The sequence below is a fragment of the Epinephelus fuscoguttatus genome, linkage group LG13, assembly GCF_011397635.1.
Source record: "Epinephelus fuscoguttatus linkage group LG13, E.fuscoguttatus.final_Chr_v1".
In the NCBI taxonomy this organism is placed as follows: domain Eukaryota; kingdom Metazoa; phylum Chordata; class Actinopteri; order Perciformes; family Serranidae; genus Epinephelus; species Epinephelus fuscoguttatus.
The window spans coordinates 6,595,478-6,612,479 of record NC_064764.1 but is presented as its reverse complement, the minus strand read 5'-3'; the positions used below and the strand labels follow the sequence as shown (position 1 = coordinate 6,612,479).

The 17,002-nt window shown below is 40.7% G+C and overlaps 1 protein-coding gene across 7 annotated transcripts in view; it reads right to left on the bottom strand.

The window, feature by feature from the left end:
* Window positions 1–17,002, bottom strand: part of mlphb (melanophilin b) — a 68,948-nt gene that overhangs the window by 50,130 nt on the left and 1,816 nt on the right. For all 7 annotated transcript variants that reach the window (XM_049594256.1, XM_049594258.1, XM_049594257.1 and 4 more), the window contains exon 2: window positions 9,946–10,117. In XM_049594256.1, the coding sequence (XP_049450213.1) occupies window positions 9,946–10,070 (125 nt within the window). In that variant the 5' untranslated portion in view covers window positions 10,071–10,117. The remainder of the gene's footprint in view (window positions 1–9,945; window positions 10,118–17,002) is intronic.

The following is a 17,002-nucleotide window of genomic DNA, read 5'->3' as shown; positions in this document are numbered from 1 at the left end:
ATCTGGCCACCTGATGAATGTAAGTCCAACATTCACTCTCCCTTCGGCTCTATTTTGGTCTGAACCAACTTATGAGGAAAATGTCTGTTGGTGGGTTGGTGTTGAGAGGGTAGCGTTCAGCTGCTTTATTAGAGGTTTCTCACTGAAAACAGCTGCCTGCTGCTCTGCGAAATCACACTTGTAAGAGAACTGAAACTAAGGCTGTGGGCTTTAAAACCAAAATAATGAGCTGAAAGACACTAAAATTAGAGGAACGTAAGCTAATACATACCTTAAGCTAATGCATACAGACTGCCTGATATTGAATTTCTATATATTTTCTTTACTACATTTAAGATGGCAAATATCTTATTTTGCATTGATACTCAGCCCCTCCTTGCCCTGTTCTCTCTTTCTGTTTATGAGACCAGAAATGAGACAAGCTACGAGAAAAGCTAAATTAGCTAGCTAGTTAGCACAACCTACCTCACTCCCCATCTAGGAGATTACTTCACTGGAGAGAGAGTGGGCTGTACCTCCAGAGACGTACCTTCAGCTTGGCTGTAGCAACTAGAATTTGACATGACTAAATGTGACATTAATCAAACTTTAATATAATAACAAAAGTGCGACTGTTTTGAATGAGAGACCTCAGTGGCAGGAATAACATATTGTGCATTTAAATGGAGACTGCAGCCCCTGATATCTTAATTTATTCCAAACATACTGCTTTTGATACATCTGTAATTGTCAATGCACTGATTTGCAACAGCAGATTTTTTCTTGGTAACATTTAAATGCTTTTATACACCATTGTAAAAGGCTACCCTGTAAAGTTTTTGACCCTTTGTTGTACCTTACGACTAGTTTTATGGGTGGGTATCATGTTGTCCTTATGCATGTGCACATGGGTGACACTGATCCCCAGCTATTCCACTGCAAGCTACTAACAAGGATGTTATCAATGCTGGGTTCAAACACTTGAGAAAAGCAAATGTTTGATAAGGAAGGAAGGAAATGGATTTTATCTGTTTCACTAGGATTTGCAACACTGTAGAATGCTCCCTTTCAACATCAGTTTTTCTTTAATTTGTTTAGAAAGTGTACAACGTTTTGAGTCCAGGTTGGCTCCTCATCAGGTACAGAGGCATTTTGGACTCAGCACAAGGACCAAAGAGATGTGTGTGTGTGTGTGTGTGTGTGTGTGTGTGTGTTTTACACACTGACTGATGGAAATTGATTCAACCTGTTATAGGACCTCGAGGATACAGTGTGTTTTAGTGAGCAACATTTAATGTAAACTAACTTTTATAAACTTTTGTCTGTTTATCAGAAAACTCCACAGGGAACCTTTAAGGTGAGAACTCACATTTATAGTCAGAAACTGTACAACAGCACTAGTGAGATTTCAAGAAGACCAGACTGCAATTTGTCTTAAATGAGATTGTTTTCTTTTCTTCTTTCATGCTGTAAAAAGTAAAAACTCTTAAAAAAATCTTCATGATATAAAAAGTTGACATGACTAATTTTTTAGGCAGTTTTACCAAATAACACACCAGAGAGTGTCCTCAAAATCCTCACTTTCCTGTTGTATTTGATTAAAAGCAGGTACTGCAGAGTTTATGCTTAACTGGCAAAGCTCAGGAATCCGGGTGCGGCAGCCAGACGTTCACTTACGCACAGACAGCTATGAAGACCAAAGTAGCTGAGTGTTCCCATACATGGTGATCTTCTCGCCATGTCCGTTCACACAAATCAATTCAACTTCCTGTGTCGGACATTCTTAACCGAGTTTGAGCTGCTGTGCTTATCTCGGTGTTTCATCTTAACATCATAATCTCATATTCTCCTCTTTGCCTCACTCACATGTCAGTGCTAGCATTTAACAAGTTACCATATACTCCACGGGGGAATGTGAGAATGAGAGAGAGATAAAAAAATAGGGAGGCAGACACACTCTGGAACAGATACACACAGAAGTTAGACAGAGTAAAAGACCCAGGAGCTGCATATTAGCTGTGTAGATAAGTTTCCATTTGAATTTCTTAAGACAATTTTCAAATAGCCTATTAAAATAAAACTGTAATGTCATTTAATGAGGAAACCTGGGTTTGGCTGTAGATTGATGGATAAACTGATTTTTCTACAAATTGTTCTTTTATATTCTGTGAAATCTTTCCTCACATGACTGTAAACTATCCGTTTCTGGCCCTAGCAAACATTAGTCTCTTATAAATCTGCTGCAGCTTAACTTAATTTAGGTTTCCGTTTCAAAATTAAATACAGGTTATTTTCCATCTCTGTGCAGGAAGCTAAAGCCTTTCATTTGGAGTTCTGTTTGTATCCATCTGATAAATGCAAATCTAATATTCACTCTTCATTTAGGGACTGGTCATTACTTCAGAGGGGGTGGGGATGGTGCAAAGAGGGGGAGGCATATCAAAAAAATTTTAAAGGAGAAGTCTGGTATTCTGCACCACTCTATTTCATCATAAACCACCCAGAAATGGGGCTCAAAGTGCAAAATACCGGGGTTCTCCTTTAAGCACAGGCGAGGGGCTTATGTTTTTTATTTTGGCTTAGGGAAGGGATATACAACTTTAAACGTCTGTATTCTGGAATTATTTTTTTTCAGCAGATTTAAAAACAAAATATGCCCTCCACACCTGCCAGTTTGGAAGGCATGTTTTCTTTAAAAATTGCCAAAATTACACTGTTTATCATAGCCAAAATCTGTATGAATTATCAGTGGATTTTAAAATGTCTGAGGGTCCCTGGACACTTCATGTGTGACAAATGCTTTCATCAGAGAAAAAAAAAACATAATCAAACCTAAGCTTAAAATGGTGGTATTTCAGCAAAATCACCTTATTCTGCGTGTCATTACCAATTTAAATTAAAAAAATAAAAATAAACTGTTTGTACGAACTTACCAAGATGCATGACAAGAGTGAAAATCCAAACAAACAAACAAACAAACACAAAAAAAGAAAGCCCTCACACCCCAGCCTTCCCCCTCCTCTGATAAGAAAAGGCAAGGCAAGGCAAGTTTATTTGTAGAGCACAATTCATACACAAAGTAATTCAAAGTGCTTTACAGAACAAGAAAATGCATTACAATCACAATACAAAATAAAAACATAAATAATCATTATAAAATGAACTTTAAAAGAGAAGAGTGCAGATAAGATCCTTTCACTCATATGCACAGTGAAATACAGCTGTTTTGAGCCTAGATTTGAACATTGTCAGAGTAGAGGCCTGTCTCACATCTTCAGAAAGACTGTTCCAGATTTTAGCTGCATAAAACTGGAATCCTGATTCCCCATGTTTAGTCCTGACTCTGGGCACCAGCAGGAGGCTGGTCCCTGACGTCCTCAGAGTCCGAGATGGTTCATATGGCACTAACATGTCAGAGATGTACTTTGGTGCTAGGCCGTGGAGAGACTTGTACACAAGCAGAGCTGCTTTAAAGTCTATTCTCTGAGCCACAGGAAGCCAGTGTAGAGACCTGAGCACAGGACTAATGTGCTCGTACTTCCTGGTTCTGGTCAGGACCCGAGCAGCAGCACTCTGGATGTACTGCAGCTGTCTTACGGCCCGTTTGGAGAGGCCAGTGAGCAGGCCGTTACAGTAGTCTAATCTACTAGAGACAAATGCATGGATAAGTCTCTCCAAGTCAGGTTTAGACACTATACCTTTGATTTTGGCAATGTTTTTTAGATGGTAAAAAGCTGCTGATGTTATTGATTTGATGTGGCTGTTAAAGTTCAAGTCTGAGTCCATTATTACCCCAAGATTTCTAGCCTGATTTGTAGGTTTTAGAGAGAGAGACTGGAGGTGACTGCTGACACTTTCCCTTTGTTTCTGTGGACCAAATATGATGACTTCAGTCTTGTCTGAATTTAGCTGGAGAAAGTTGTTTTGCATCCACACACTGACCTGTTGGATGCAGTGACAGAGTGAATCCACTGGTCCATATTCACCTGCTGTCAGTGAGACATAAATCTGAGTGTCGTCTGCATAATTGTGGTAGGACACATTATTACTTTGTATTAACTGGCCTAAAGGCAGCATGTAGAGATTGAACAGAAGGGGTCCCAGGATTGACCCTTGGGGCACCCCACAGGTCAAGGCCATGTGGTCTGAGACACAGTTACCAATTTCAACAAAGTACCTCCTGTCTTCTAGATAGGACTTCAACCAATTTAGGGCAGTGCCAGAGATGCCCACCCAGTCCTCTAGTCTCTGTGAAAGGATCTCATGATCGACAGTGTCAAAAGCAGCACTCAGATCTAGCAGGACTAAAACTGAGACTTTGCCTGCGTCAGTGTTCAGGCGGATGTCATTTGTCACCTTAATAAGAACGGTCTCAGTGCTGTGATGTGGTCTAAAACCTGACTGGAAAACATCAAAGGAGTTGTTCTTTAGGAGAAAGTCAGTTAGCTGTTGTTAAACAACTTTCTCAAGGACTTTGCCTAAAAACGGCAGATTTGAAATGGGCCTGTAGTTGTTCAGTACTGTGGCATCAAGACTGCTCTTCTTTAGGAGAGGCTCTATGACCGCAGTTTTCAAGGCCTTTGGGAATGTTCTAGATTGTAGTGACATGTTAACTATGTGAGCGAGTGGTAGTAACAAACTGCTCAGCACAGACTTTAGAAATCTAGTGGGTAACACATCGAGGCAGCATGTAGACGAACTCAGACTGGTGATGATCTCTTGGACAGTTTTGTCAGTTACAGGTGCAAAATGAGTCAGCTCTAAGTGTCTAGGTGGCTGCAGGGTTGTTATTGGTGTTGTGGAATTGATGGCATTTTTAATGGTCTGAACCTTGTCGCAAAAGAATACTGCAAACTCATTACACTTAGATGTGGAGATCAGTTCCAACGGCAGTTGAGCTGGAGGGTTTGTTAATCTGTTCACTGTTGCAAATAAGACACGCGAGTTGTTACTGCAGTTTCCAATAATTTCAGAAAAGTACCTCTCCCTTGTTCTACATAAGATCCGGTTGAATACGTACAACTTTTCTTTATAAATTTCATAATGAACATGAAGCTTCGACTTGCGCCATTTCTGTTCGGCCCTCCGGCACTCCCTTTTCTGTGCCCTGACCGAGTTGTCATTCCTCCATGGCGCCTTCTGCTTATTTTTAACCATTTTAACCTTCACAGGGGCAATGGTGTCCAGAACATTCAAAACACTCAAAGTAACAGAGTTAAAAGAACAGTCCCTTAGCTCTTTGTTGTTGTCCTGCGAAAAATATCAGCTCTTTAATTGCTAAATGTTCCACTATGTTTACTAGCCTGTTACCAACATTGTCTGTCTTTTGTCTGATGCTGTGCAGGTAGTGTACAATGTAAACAATGCTGATGAAAGCTGCGAGAGTGAACCAAGCAGCAACCTTAAGTCAATGCAGAGATACCAAAACTGCAGTTCCTCTAATGACCACTTGAGGCTAGCACCAGAAACAAGTCCGTATGTTAAAATGGCAACTTTAAAGCAGAAATAAACATGTTTACATCTTGATGGCTTTGGTCTCTGGAGCTATTTTATCCATTTGTGAAAACTGTGTGGGGTTGGATATTTATATAACTCCCTGTTCACATTTTATTAAGGCTTAAAGTTACACATAATTAAGGGTTGGCCACCTTGAGTGACAAGCTGTTTGCGAGATGTCACCACAGTGTGTGAGTCAGATCCACCCCTCACTCCTCCTCAGCTCCACCCTCTCATCCAAATCGGTTTTGGCTACAAAAATCCAAGATGGCAACAACCAAAATGCTGAACTCGGGGCTTCAGAATGGAAGTCCACAAATGGATGTCACGGTGGCTTTGTCCATTATTTTATAAAGTCTATGGAGTTCACCTAAAACAGTAACCTATAGTGGACTCGTACAAGTTGTCTGTGATTCATTGTTGATATAGCAATATTGATCATAGTTGCTTTGAAGGTGCATTTATCTTTTTTTTTTTCTTCACTAGGGGGCAGCAGAGCAAGCTAAAATAACTTTAATATATTATCACCTAATAGTTGTTATGATGAGCATATTAGATAAGTGTTTATCCATGGGTTTGTCACAATGAGTGAGTCCTTTCACATTGCACAGTCATTTGATTCATGTGCAGCTTTAGAGTTCAATATTTTAGCCACAATAAAGAGTAATTAGAAAGTCTTTTGCTGTTAATGCATGGTAAACTTCAGGTTGACATTTCTGCCTGGGCTATGATTATGAATTTGCTTCACATTGAATCATGTTAGGATTTGTAAAACCTTTCAGCAAAAAGGAAAATATTTGTTGACAGAATTTTAATATAAATCAAACCTATAAGTACAGGAAGAAGATTTTGAAAACACACAGAAAAAATATAACACTTCTGTCATCCAGTGTCTGTTATTTTGGTAAAGCAAAACAAAGTCTAAATCATTGCCAAAATAAGCTTTTTCATTTTATAATCCAACATATGTGGTTTCACAAGATTTAGGCGTGGCAGTTTTATGTAAACCACATGCAGATCTGTGCCTATTTATAGATTGCAAAGGCCATGGATGAAAACAACAGTTGCCTCAGCAGCAAACAATGGCTCATTGGAACGGAAAACAAATAGCTAGAGACGAACCTTGGCAGGGACCGCAACATAAGTGGTTGAAATGGAAGGAAACTGTTGTCCAGTATTTGTCAGGAAGGTCACAAACACAAACAAACCTGCATGGCACTAATAATGAAAACACCTGCCAGCCTCTTGATTGGTAAATCTTCAAAAATAACGAGCATGAAAATGCACAATGACAAAAATAACCTGGTCTTTACAACCAAAGTCTGACTCTGTCTGTCCGTTTCCTCCTTGGCATATGCAGGCTGGAGGAAAATGTTCTTGGAAGGGTCGTTTTATCATGCACACGCAGACACACAAAGGCACTGTGTTTAACAGAGAATGGAAAATATGGAAATATGGGAAATTTTCTGAATGACTTCAAAAAGTGGCTCAAAGTCTGGACCATTTTAATGCAGCTCAGATGAGATATGTGGCTCAAAAACACTGAGAAGTATAACTTCAAGCATTTTATTCTTGGAGATCATAATACTGTATAAATAAGCAAGAAATCAATCTGTCTTAGAAAGCTACCTTGGAAAAATGGTCTTCAGAGTAATACAAATTATTCATGTTTGAGTCACAAGAAAAGATTTGTTAGATCAAGGTAGACCTTAGTAAAAAAAAAAAAAAGTTTGCTTTATTGGAGGTCCTGCACACCCACACAGGTGTTTTCAATGACTCCAACAGATAAGACTTCCAATCTGGTGAAAATTGGATAGAGCTATTTAAAAACTGTGTGATGTCTCCAAACTATGTACGAAGGAGATGTCAATCCAGAACAACTTTGACACACCCACACAGTCTTTTAGTGGAAACACCTGTGTGTGGGTCTAGGCAACTGCTTAAACTGAAAGGAGAAGGGCTTCAACATAGTTTCTGCGTTATTACCAAACCATGACATCCTGTCTTGACGCCCTGTCTTGAAGCCCTGTGTCCAAATCCAGTATTAATATCTTGATTATTTCAGTTTATATTAAGCTTATGTGGTGTCTATTCCTAAATAAATCACAAACTAACAATTACACAGGAAACTTGGACAATATAAAATGAAGGTGCCATATGTAATCTGGGGGACAGGTGACATGTGAGCAGAGTCAGTAGGAGTCTGTGGCGCATTTTTACCTCAGGGTCACTTTGGCCAATCATGCCCTGATTGTAAAAACTTTGAGGCGTACCAGAAGAGACTGATTCGAGATACACATAGCAGATGTAAATCTTGCTTTAAAAACATGCTGCTTATTGTTTTCTTCATTTTTTGGACTATCCGTGTTATCTAAGAGGACCACTGCTGATACTGCTGTGCAGAGGTCAGCCCACATCCAAGGATATAAGGAAATTCCCTCTAAACCTCTTCCTCCCACAGCCTGATATCTAAACCACCCATCAGTCACTATTGCCAAGGAAACATGTGAGCAGTAGCTCAGTGAGTCAGGAGCAGATGACAGAATCATCTGTTGGAGACGTACAGTTCAACAAAGTTAGCCCAGCCTCCAGGAATAAAGGACAGTATGTAATTTCTGCTCAGTTATACTGAATTTAAATCAAATCAAAAGCCATCAGCTAGATGACTAATTATCGAGCAGGCTACAGGCTTTGAAGACAGGACATGCGATTACTGGCTCACCTGACATGACACATGACAACATAAAGTACAGTGTACCACCATGTGATACAATTACTAGAAAGTGTTTCCATTCAAGTGGACTTTTTATGCCAGCAATAGCTCTGTCCGCAGGCATTGTTTTCAGGTTGTCCATCTGACTGTCCGACTGGCTGTCTGTCTCATTCTCCTGAACGCAATATCTCAAGAATGCCCTGCGGGAATTTCTTCAAATTAGGCTATAATGTCCACTAGGACTCAACTATCAACTGATTAGATTTTGGTGGTCAAAGGTCAAGATCACTATCACCTTGCATTCATCTCATTCTCGTGAACACAATATCTCAAGAACACCTTGAATGTCTTCAAATTTGACACAAAAATTCTCTTGGACTTAATGAAGTGAGTAGAATTTGGTGGTCAAAGATCAACATCACTGGTCTTGTGTCCATCTTATATTCATAAACGCAGGCATTGTTTTCAGGTTGTCCATCTGACTGTCCGACTGGCTGTCTGTCTCATTCTCCTGAACGCAATATCTCAAGGCCCTGCGGGAATTTCTTCAAATTAGGCTATAATGTCCACTAGGACTCAACTATCAACTGATTAGATTTTGGTGGTCAAAGGTCAAGATCACTATCACCTTGCATTCATCTCATTCTCGTGAACACAATATCTCAAGAACACCTTGAATGTCTTCAAATTTGACACAAAAATTCTCTTGGACTTAATGAAGTGAGTAGAATTTGGTGGTCAAAGATCAACATCACTGGTCTTGTGTCCATCTTATATTCATAAACGCAATATCTCAAAAAGGCCTCAGGGGAGTTTCCTCAAATTTGGCACAAAGATCCACTTGGACTTAAAATAAACAAAATGAAAGAATAAACTAGAATTTGAAGGTCAATGGTCAAGGTCACTTTTAGCCATAATTAAAGAATTCATGTAATTATGACAAAATTTCACACAAATGTCTAACAGGATAAAAGGATGAAGTGATGACATTTTATATTCAAAAGGGTCAAAGGTCAGCTTCACTGTGACATCATAATGTTCTGCAAAAATGTTTCTGGTCATTACTCCAAGTCATTACTCAGGAGCGGAAGGGGAGACATTTGGTCAGATACTAAACTGGTGACACTAATCTTGGGTGTCCACCTTGAAACTGTGCTGATTGGTGCTTTGTTGTGCCTGTAACTACACCCAACAGTGATGTCATGAGGACTTGAAGTACGTATGTTTCTACATCACTGCAGTAAGGTGAGTTAAGTTAAACCATGTGTGAACAGGGGCTGTTGGCTTAGTCTTGAAGCAAAACAAGCACGACTAAGTTAAATATTTAAACAAGACAACACTAAGAGTCTACAACCATGCTAGCAGCTCGGTGCTGTACGAAGAGGCACAGCTTTGAGCTAAATGCTAACGCTAGCATGCTATCAAGCTCTCAGTGGCAATACTTTCTGTCCATTAGATTACTGGAATAGGGTTAAAACTGTAAATACATTTGAACCAAAACATAATTTTATAGACATTTGTAAGCAATATATGATTGATTATTACTTGTGTTTTATAAACTCAAACCCCCAAAGATTTCAGCTTGATAATAAATGTATACAGCCTGACATTACTCCCTAGAAAATCTCCCAAAACAGTGACAGGAGAGGGAATCCATTGTGAGGCCAATGCTAAAGCCATAAGCCCCAAGAAGTGGCCTCTGTGGGTTTGCTGAGATACAGATATGTATCAAATAGGATGTAATCTTTTTAACATACCCAAGTCTGTCCTCTTCCTTCTTCCTCAAGTCAAAGTCTCGCTGGACGACTTCCCAAACATGCTTGGCCTCCTCGTCTGTGAGCTTGGAGAGATCCAGCTTCTTGCCTGTTGTGGTGCCAGGCATAGTTATGAAGTTGATGCCTGTGAGCTGGCAGGCTGCCTGGTGCTGCGCTACATTAGGATAATAAAAAAATACAATAAGTTGTTTGTAAATGAGCATTTAAAGTGTTAAGAGAGCTGTCAGCAGAATGAGGAGGAGTTCACTATGAATGCTAATCTCTGTAAGCGGATATTTTTCTGTAGGTGGCTGGACAAGATTTTGGAATTGGAAGCGTTCCGGTTTCAGTATGTTGGCTGTTTGTTGTCCAAGGAGTATTACCCAATCATGTTTGAGTGGTTGCCTGCAGGTAAACAGTGTGTATCGAGAAAGCAAAATCGGCCAATACTGGCTGTCATCCCCATAGGCTAAATTATCGTCAGACTGATAGCTAGCGGGTTCTGAGATTGACATGTATGCTAATATTTAAGATAAACTGCAGTGATACTAGGCTTGCGCCGATTTCTGGTTTAACCGGTTCGGTCCGGTTTCAGAGCTCCACCCGATTTAATTCACCTCAAGTGAGGGAAAAAAAAAGCTATACTATATTATACTATATATATATACATACGTATACTATATTCAACTTATCTTGCATTGTAACATGCATTATGACAACTTAATAAAATTTATGTTTGTTTATAAATTGAAGTGGAGGAGTCTACAAGTGTTTTGTTTAGTTTGTCTCAGAGGCTTCAGAGGGACTCCGCAGCTCCCCTCCGCTCAGATGTCTACTGCTGCTGCGAGAGATCAAATTTCATTGGGGGCGGGGAAAAGTGCGAGGGAGTCAGCAGTCATTCAGTTTGTTGCCCTAGTAACCCGTTTTCACTGAAGAAGTTCCTGGTACTATTTGGGGGGCTGGAACTACTACTGGGACGTCCTCTCGCTCGGCCCTCTCAACCGCCGTGCCTCCACTGAGAGAGTGGAGTCGGAGGAAGGTTCCTTGGTGTCCTTCTGTGTCTTCTTCTTCTTCTTGTGTAACCTTGTGTGTATTGGCGGTTAATACAGCATTATCGCCACCTAGTGGATTGGAAGCGCATTACACCTATAATGGGCTTTTATTGGGAAAAATAGCTCAAATGTGCCCCCCAGTGGTAAAATTAGGTAAATAATTTGATATATCGGTTCGGTTAGATATTTGGCTTTAAATCAAACCGGTTGGAAAAGGCAAAAGCCTAAGTGATACCACTACAGATCCTAAAAATAAGTCACTTAAAAGATGGTCGCTTACATTTCTTTTTCAAACTAATCAATTAGTGTTGCACTTCCAAGCATTGTATACAAAATTAGGTGCTGAAGTTTACAAGTTGACATGTGTGCTCATCAGTTGGTCAGGGATAGTCATGTCATGTTCACGGTACAAATCTGTGTGGCGAAAGGTTGGAAATATATTTCCTGCGTAAAGTTTGCATGTGAATGTCCCTTCACTCATTAGTGGGAGCGCAAGGAATGAATTTCGTACACAACTTTCTGAGCTGTAATGTGCCACTGACTTTTGAACTCTTCAGCATTGCAGAAAGACAAATTACCAACACCTAATAAAATGTTAACAGTCAGAAAGGCCCTGTTTACATCCATTGCTTATTCCTTTCTAATTTGATTTGTTGCAAAAATAACACTGTCAAATTACAGGATTGGTTCAGATTTTTTTAAAGTTAATCTTGTTCCTTCCTTCCCATATTGATTTCAAACAACCCTTTCCGTATGTGATTACAGTGTGAGAGATGGGAGACCAAATCTACAGTTGTTGTTCTTTACAAAAAATGCACACTAAACTTCTACCAAAGCTAATGAGGCTTTAGCAGTCTGACTTAGACAAATCAAATGGGTATCTCCTGGCAGTGTGTTCTGCTGGTATTATACTCCAGTAAAAAATTACATGCAATGACCAGAATGTATTTCCCTACAGCTGAGCAGGGAAACACTGTCCATGGAAACACATGGCAAACAAATTTCTTGCTATAAAGAATGTAAATGTGGAAGGTCTTCACTTAACTGGCCATCTCAGACTGCTGAAGCCTCTTATTAGTTTTATGTGGATCACTTTGTGGCCATCATGAACAGAAGAAGTTATTACAGTGAGCAATAGCTTGCAAATGTGAGTATGGAATGGCAGTAGCTGTCTTCCACATATCTGATTATATTGCACTTCTAATGGCTCTGTAGTTATGACTCTACAGACAGACAATTGTTTATTACAAGCTCATTAAAGCAGATTTAGTTAAGATGGAACCATTGTCTTCATTTTTTTCCTTTCTTGACAGACTGTAGGGCGGCACGGTGGTGTGGTGGTTAGCACTCTCGCCTCACAGCAAGAGGGTTGCCGGTTCGATCCCGGGCGTGGGAGCCCTTCTGTGCGGAGTTTGCATGTTCTCCCCGTGTCAGCGTGGGTTCTCTCTGGGCACTCCGGCTTCCTCCCACAGTCCAAAGACATGCAGACTGGGGACTAGGTTAATTGGTAACTCTAAATTGTCCGTAGGTGTGAATGTGAGCGTGAATGGTTGTTTGTCTCTATGTGTCAGCCCTGCGATAGTCTGGCGACCTGTCCAGGGTGTACCCTGCCTCTCGCCCGATGTCAGCTGGGATAGGCTCCAGCCCCCCCGCGACCCTCAAGAGGATGAAGCGGTTAGAAGATGAATGAATGGAGGAAGGAGGAAGGAGGAATCTTTTTGTGTCAGCTGCTAACCAGAAAGACTTAAGTAAAAGGTTTTATTAAACTTACATTAACTGCTTTTTTGGCCAACTGGGGACAGAAGAATATGAATACATGAATATGTCATCAGTCGAAACTTGCAAACTTGTTAGCAATCAGTTGCTTATTTACACATCCGTCATACGTATATATGGACCAACATTGTTATTCACTTAGAGTTTTGTTTATGGCCATCTGATGTAAGGTAATTCAATATACACTCTCTTTTAGCCCTGTTTTAGTCTCTAACTCCTGTAGGAACAATCAGCCTCTTTAGATGCTAAATGCTCAACTATGTTCACCAGCTAGTCTGTGTCTGTCTGCTGTTAAGTGCTGAGCAGAAAGTGTACAGTTGTTTTTTAGAGCTCTACTGCAGCCAAAAAACAACACTAAGAGAGCAGTGAGGATTAATCAAAACGGACAAGTTATGGGCTCTAAAACCAAAATAATGAGCTGAAAGAAAACAAAATGCTCTGCAAAGCTGATACTGACTCTTAAATCAGGTGAGAATTGTATGTGGGGTTGTCACAATGACATTGAACACATTTCAGTTGGGACCACTGAAGAAAACTTTATTTTCATTTGCCGTGCTCTATTTGGCAGTATGGCTCTGTTCTGGAGCCTCTCTGCCTTTCTTATGCAGAAAGCCTTAGGCAGAGAATGCACACTCCTCTTCCCTTCCACGCGCATACGAGGAAAGCCTGAGGCAGAGAGAGCAAGCCTCCCTGCCCTTCCATGCGTCTACATGGGAAGCCTAGGGAGAGAGCAAGCCTCCTTAGAACAGCAACAAAGGCCCCCCGGAGACAGAACAGAGCAAGCATCAATGCATAAAAACGCATCATGTGATCTATCAGCTGACTCCTTTCCACCAATCAGCTGATCCATCAGTTGATTGGGCTGTTTGAGATCAGCTGATGTAGCTGGGATGTGAGCTGAGCTTGACATTGTGTCTTGCCTGAACTAACGCTATGCTCAATTTATTGACCTTTTCTAAATTTAATTTATTTTTATCTTTTAATATAAAACATCTGTTTGATGCTAATGATAGCTTGTTTGTCAGTGTCTTCCAACATGTCCCCAGATGATGTTTTTAAAATACTTTATATGACTGTTTTCTGATCTGCAACAACTGCAGTGAAGCTACGGCCACGGGTGTGGTTTGTGTGATGGCCGAAATACATGGGACCTGCATACGGTGCCACATGTCTGTGGCAGTATGCCCACAGCAGAGCAGGTACATTATATCAGTACTAAAGGCCCGAACATACTCGGGCAGAACGTACGCGGAACGGACTCCGCAGAGGTCTGCGCGGACTCAAAGCGGACATCTGCAAGCCCTGTGCGTGCAAAGCTCAGATTTTACGACCACACGGACTCTGCTCCGCGCACCAGTGACTGCTCGGCATGTTTTTTTCACATTGCTGGGATTTTTCACAGGCATTTTTACAGGAAACTACAACGCGGAAGTGCGCTCGACTATGAAAGCCCGAATGACTGCGGACATTCCTCGCAGAGTCCGTTCCGCGTACGTTCCGCCCAAGTATGTTCGGGCCTCAAGACTGCTACACTGACCCCAGAAGTTGCACCTGCCCACGTGTGTATCACGCAGCTCTTCTCTATTTTTATGTGGCTAGTCTATTTTTTCTTCTCTGTGCGCAACTCCACGGCTCTCCAACAGGTAAAAACTACATAGAAATGTGTAAAAAATTAGTATAAACATTAAAATGAACACCTCATTGTACCAGAGGCAATGAGAATCAGCAGAGCAACCTTGTATGTGATTTTACATTTCTCATTAAACTAAATCAAATGAATTCATTCTGTAGTTAAAACATTCCACTTTATTAATTCAGTTCCAGATAATTTAGCCTACGCTTCTAAACCCTGCATAACCAACTGCATTATCACTTGGCAAAACTCAACATGCAAACAGTGAAGCTGACAGCAACCACATGCTAAAGACAGAGTCTGTTTAACAGCAGAGTTGGGTAAGGGTTACTTTAAAAGTAATCAAATTACTTTACTGTGTTACCTTTTTGAAAAGTAACCAGTTACTTTACTGCATTACTCCCTGAGAAAAGTAACTCAAGCACTTTTAAAGTACTTTTGAGTATTCTACATTTCCTATTGGGCAATGGACCACAGGGCGCTAAGCCTACATTTTTTTGTCTCCAAAATTAAAGTTATGGACCACTTGCCCTTCACTGAGATCCAATTCTCCCATCACAGCCGTCACTTTGACCGGTAGAAACACAGAACCATCTGCTGCCGTAGACAACTGTATGACAACAACACCCCAGCATTTTAATATTTCCTCTAGGGATGTTACCACACAGAATAAAAGGGGGAAATGATGGTGTGAAACAGCAGAGGCACTTTGTCAACCCGCTGAGTTAACGTTACTGTCATTAGCATCAAGCTAGCAAACAATGTTACGTCCTCACAGTTGGACATAAAGTAGTAACATTAACAAATAGCGGCGGGGCTTTTACTCACCACAACTGCAGAGGTTCCCAGCTTCATTTGAAACAGACTACATTATAGACGGTCCATTATTTATTAATCCCTCTGTGTGTTTGTATATTTACTTTTTATCTGCTCCGTTGTCTTTATAAAGTTAATGCATCACACCATCATTTCAAACTCAACACTTCCTTAATTTGATTCAAATTAAAAGCCTCTTATTACTAGGGATGTCCTGATCTGATTTTTTTGCATCCGATCCGATACCGAGTCCTTTATTTTGAAACCGAGTCCAAGAAAAAAAAAAGAATGCATCCAAGTTGTCCCGTAAGGTTTGTTTTTTTATTAAAATAGTATCCAAAAAGCTTATCGGTGGTTCAGCGGCACAAAATGCAAACCTTCTTCTTGTCTTCAATAAACAAAATAGGCCTATATCTTTTTTAGCAGTTTGACACATGAAATGTGTGATGAGTAAAAGAAAAATGAATTTTTCTTTTACTCAGTCAAACCCCAGAAAGAAATCATAAAACCCATAAAACAGGTCCCTCAACACCAAAATTAAATTGTTTTTACCTGGTTTCTGTAGAACAAAAGAATTACACTCAATTTTCAAAAATACAAATACAACAGTAATCAGTTTCAAGAAAGTATATATTTTTTCCACCAAAGAAAAGAAATGTTCCGCTCCGTTCAGTCAGTTCAATCCAGTTCAAACAAAAAACTCCACTCCGGGATTTCCAAATAACACACAGTTCACAGTTCACAGTTCAATTCAGTTCAATCCACACAGTTCGCTAAACAAAAGAAAACTCCATCCCAGGTTTTCCCGCAACCAAGGAGGTAAAGAAAATCCACTGTTGGCTCTGACTCAGTTCAGTTTCAAAACAATAAATCAACCCGGCCTGAAGGTTCCAAATAAGGAATAATTAAACGGAAAGTAACCCCTGGCTTTTGCCAACTCACGGGACCATGTATGAATGCCGTAACGCTCCGGCAATCTTTCTGGCATGGAGGCTCCGTGGGATCCCTTGATATCAATGGCGGAATCTCTGAGTTGAGGCCGGTGGCCGGATGGATGATATTCCACGGGGAAGCGCACCAATTTCGCGGACTTTGAGTGGTGTAAATGCCGTGGTAGGCCGAATACGCAGAGGGACTTGTGGCTCATTTCTCGTTCGCCGGCGACTCTCGCTATACTGCCAGGAGCGGCATAACGTCGGGGTCGGTCTACCTGGGCTCAGGTATCACCCATCCCACTGGCCGATAGCACCGGTGGGTGTGTCTGGAGGTACCTCAGTGTCTGGAGGTGAGCAAACCATCAGCTGATGATTTGTAAAAATAACTTGATCGGCGCCGATACCTGATCCGACATCCCTACTTATAACCACGCTGAGAGAATCCCTCCATTTTCTAAATAGGCTTTTATTGTGAAATATTTGTAGGAACTTGTTGTGGAGGATACAGTAGCTTGAATGTTTACATACGGTGCTTCAAATGAAGCTCCTGCCATCTGCTGACGCTTTTAGGTGACTACAACAACATTTGGGCTGGCACATGAACAGACACAGTGACTCAAATAATAGTAAAAGTAATAAAGATAGGACAAGAATAACCCAATGACATCACAATGTCGTGAAAGACGACCGGGGATAATTGGTGAGTACCATCGTGTAGTGTGTCATGTCTGTTGGCCAAGTCACAGCACAATTTTCTGACTCCACAATCGTGTAATGTGACATAGTGACTTTCAGAACGGGCAGAAAAGTCGTGTAGTGTGTACCAGGCATAATCCAAGTCCTCCTGA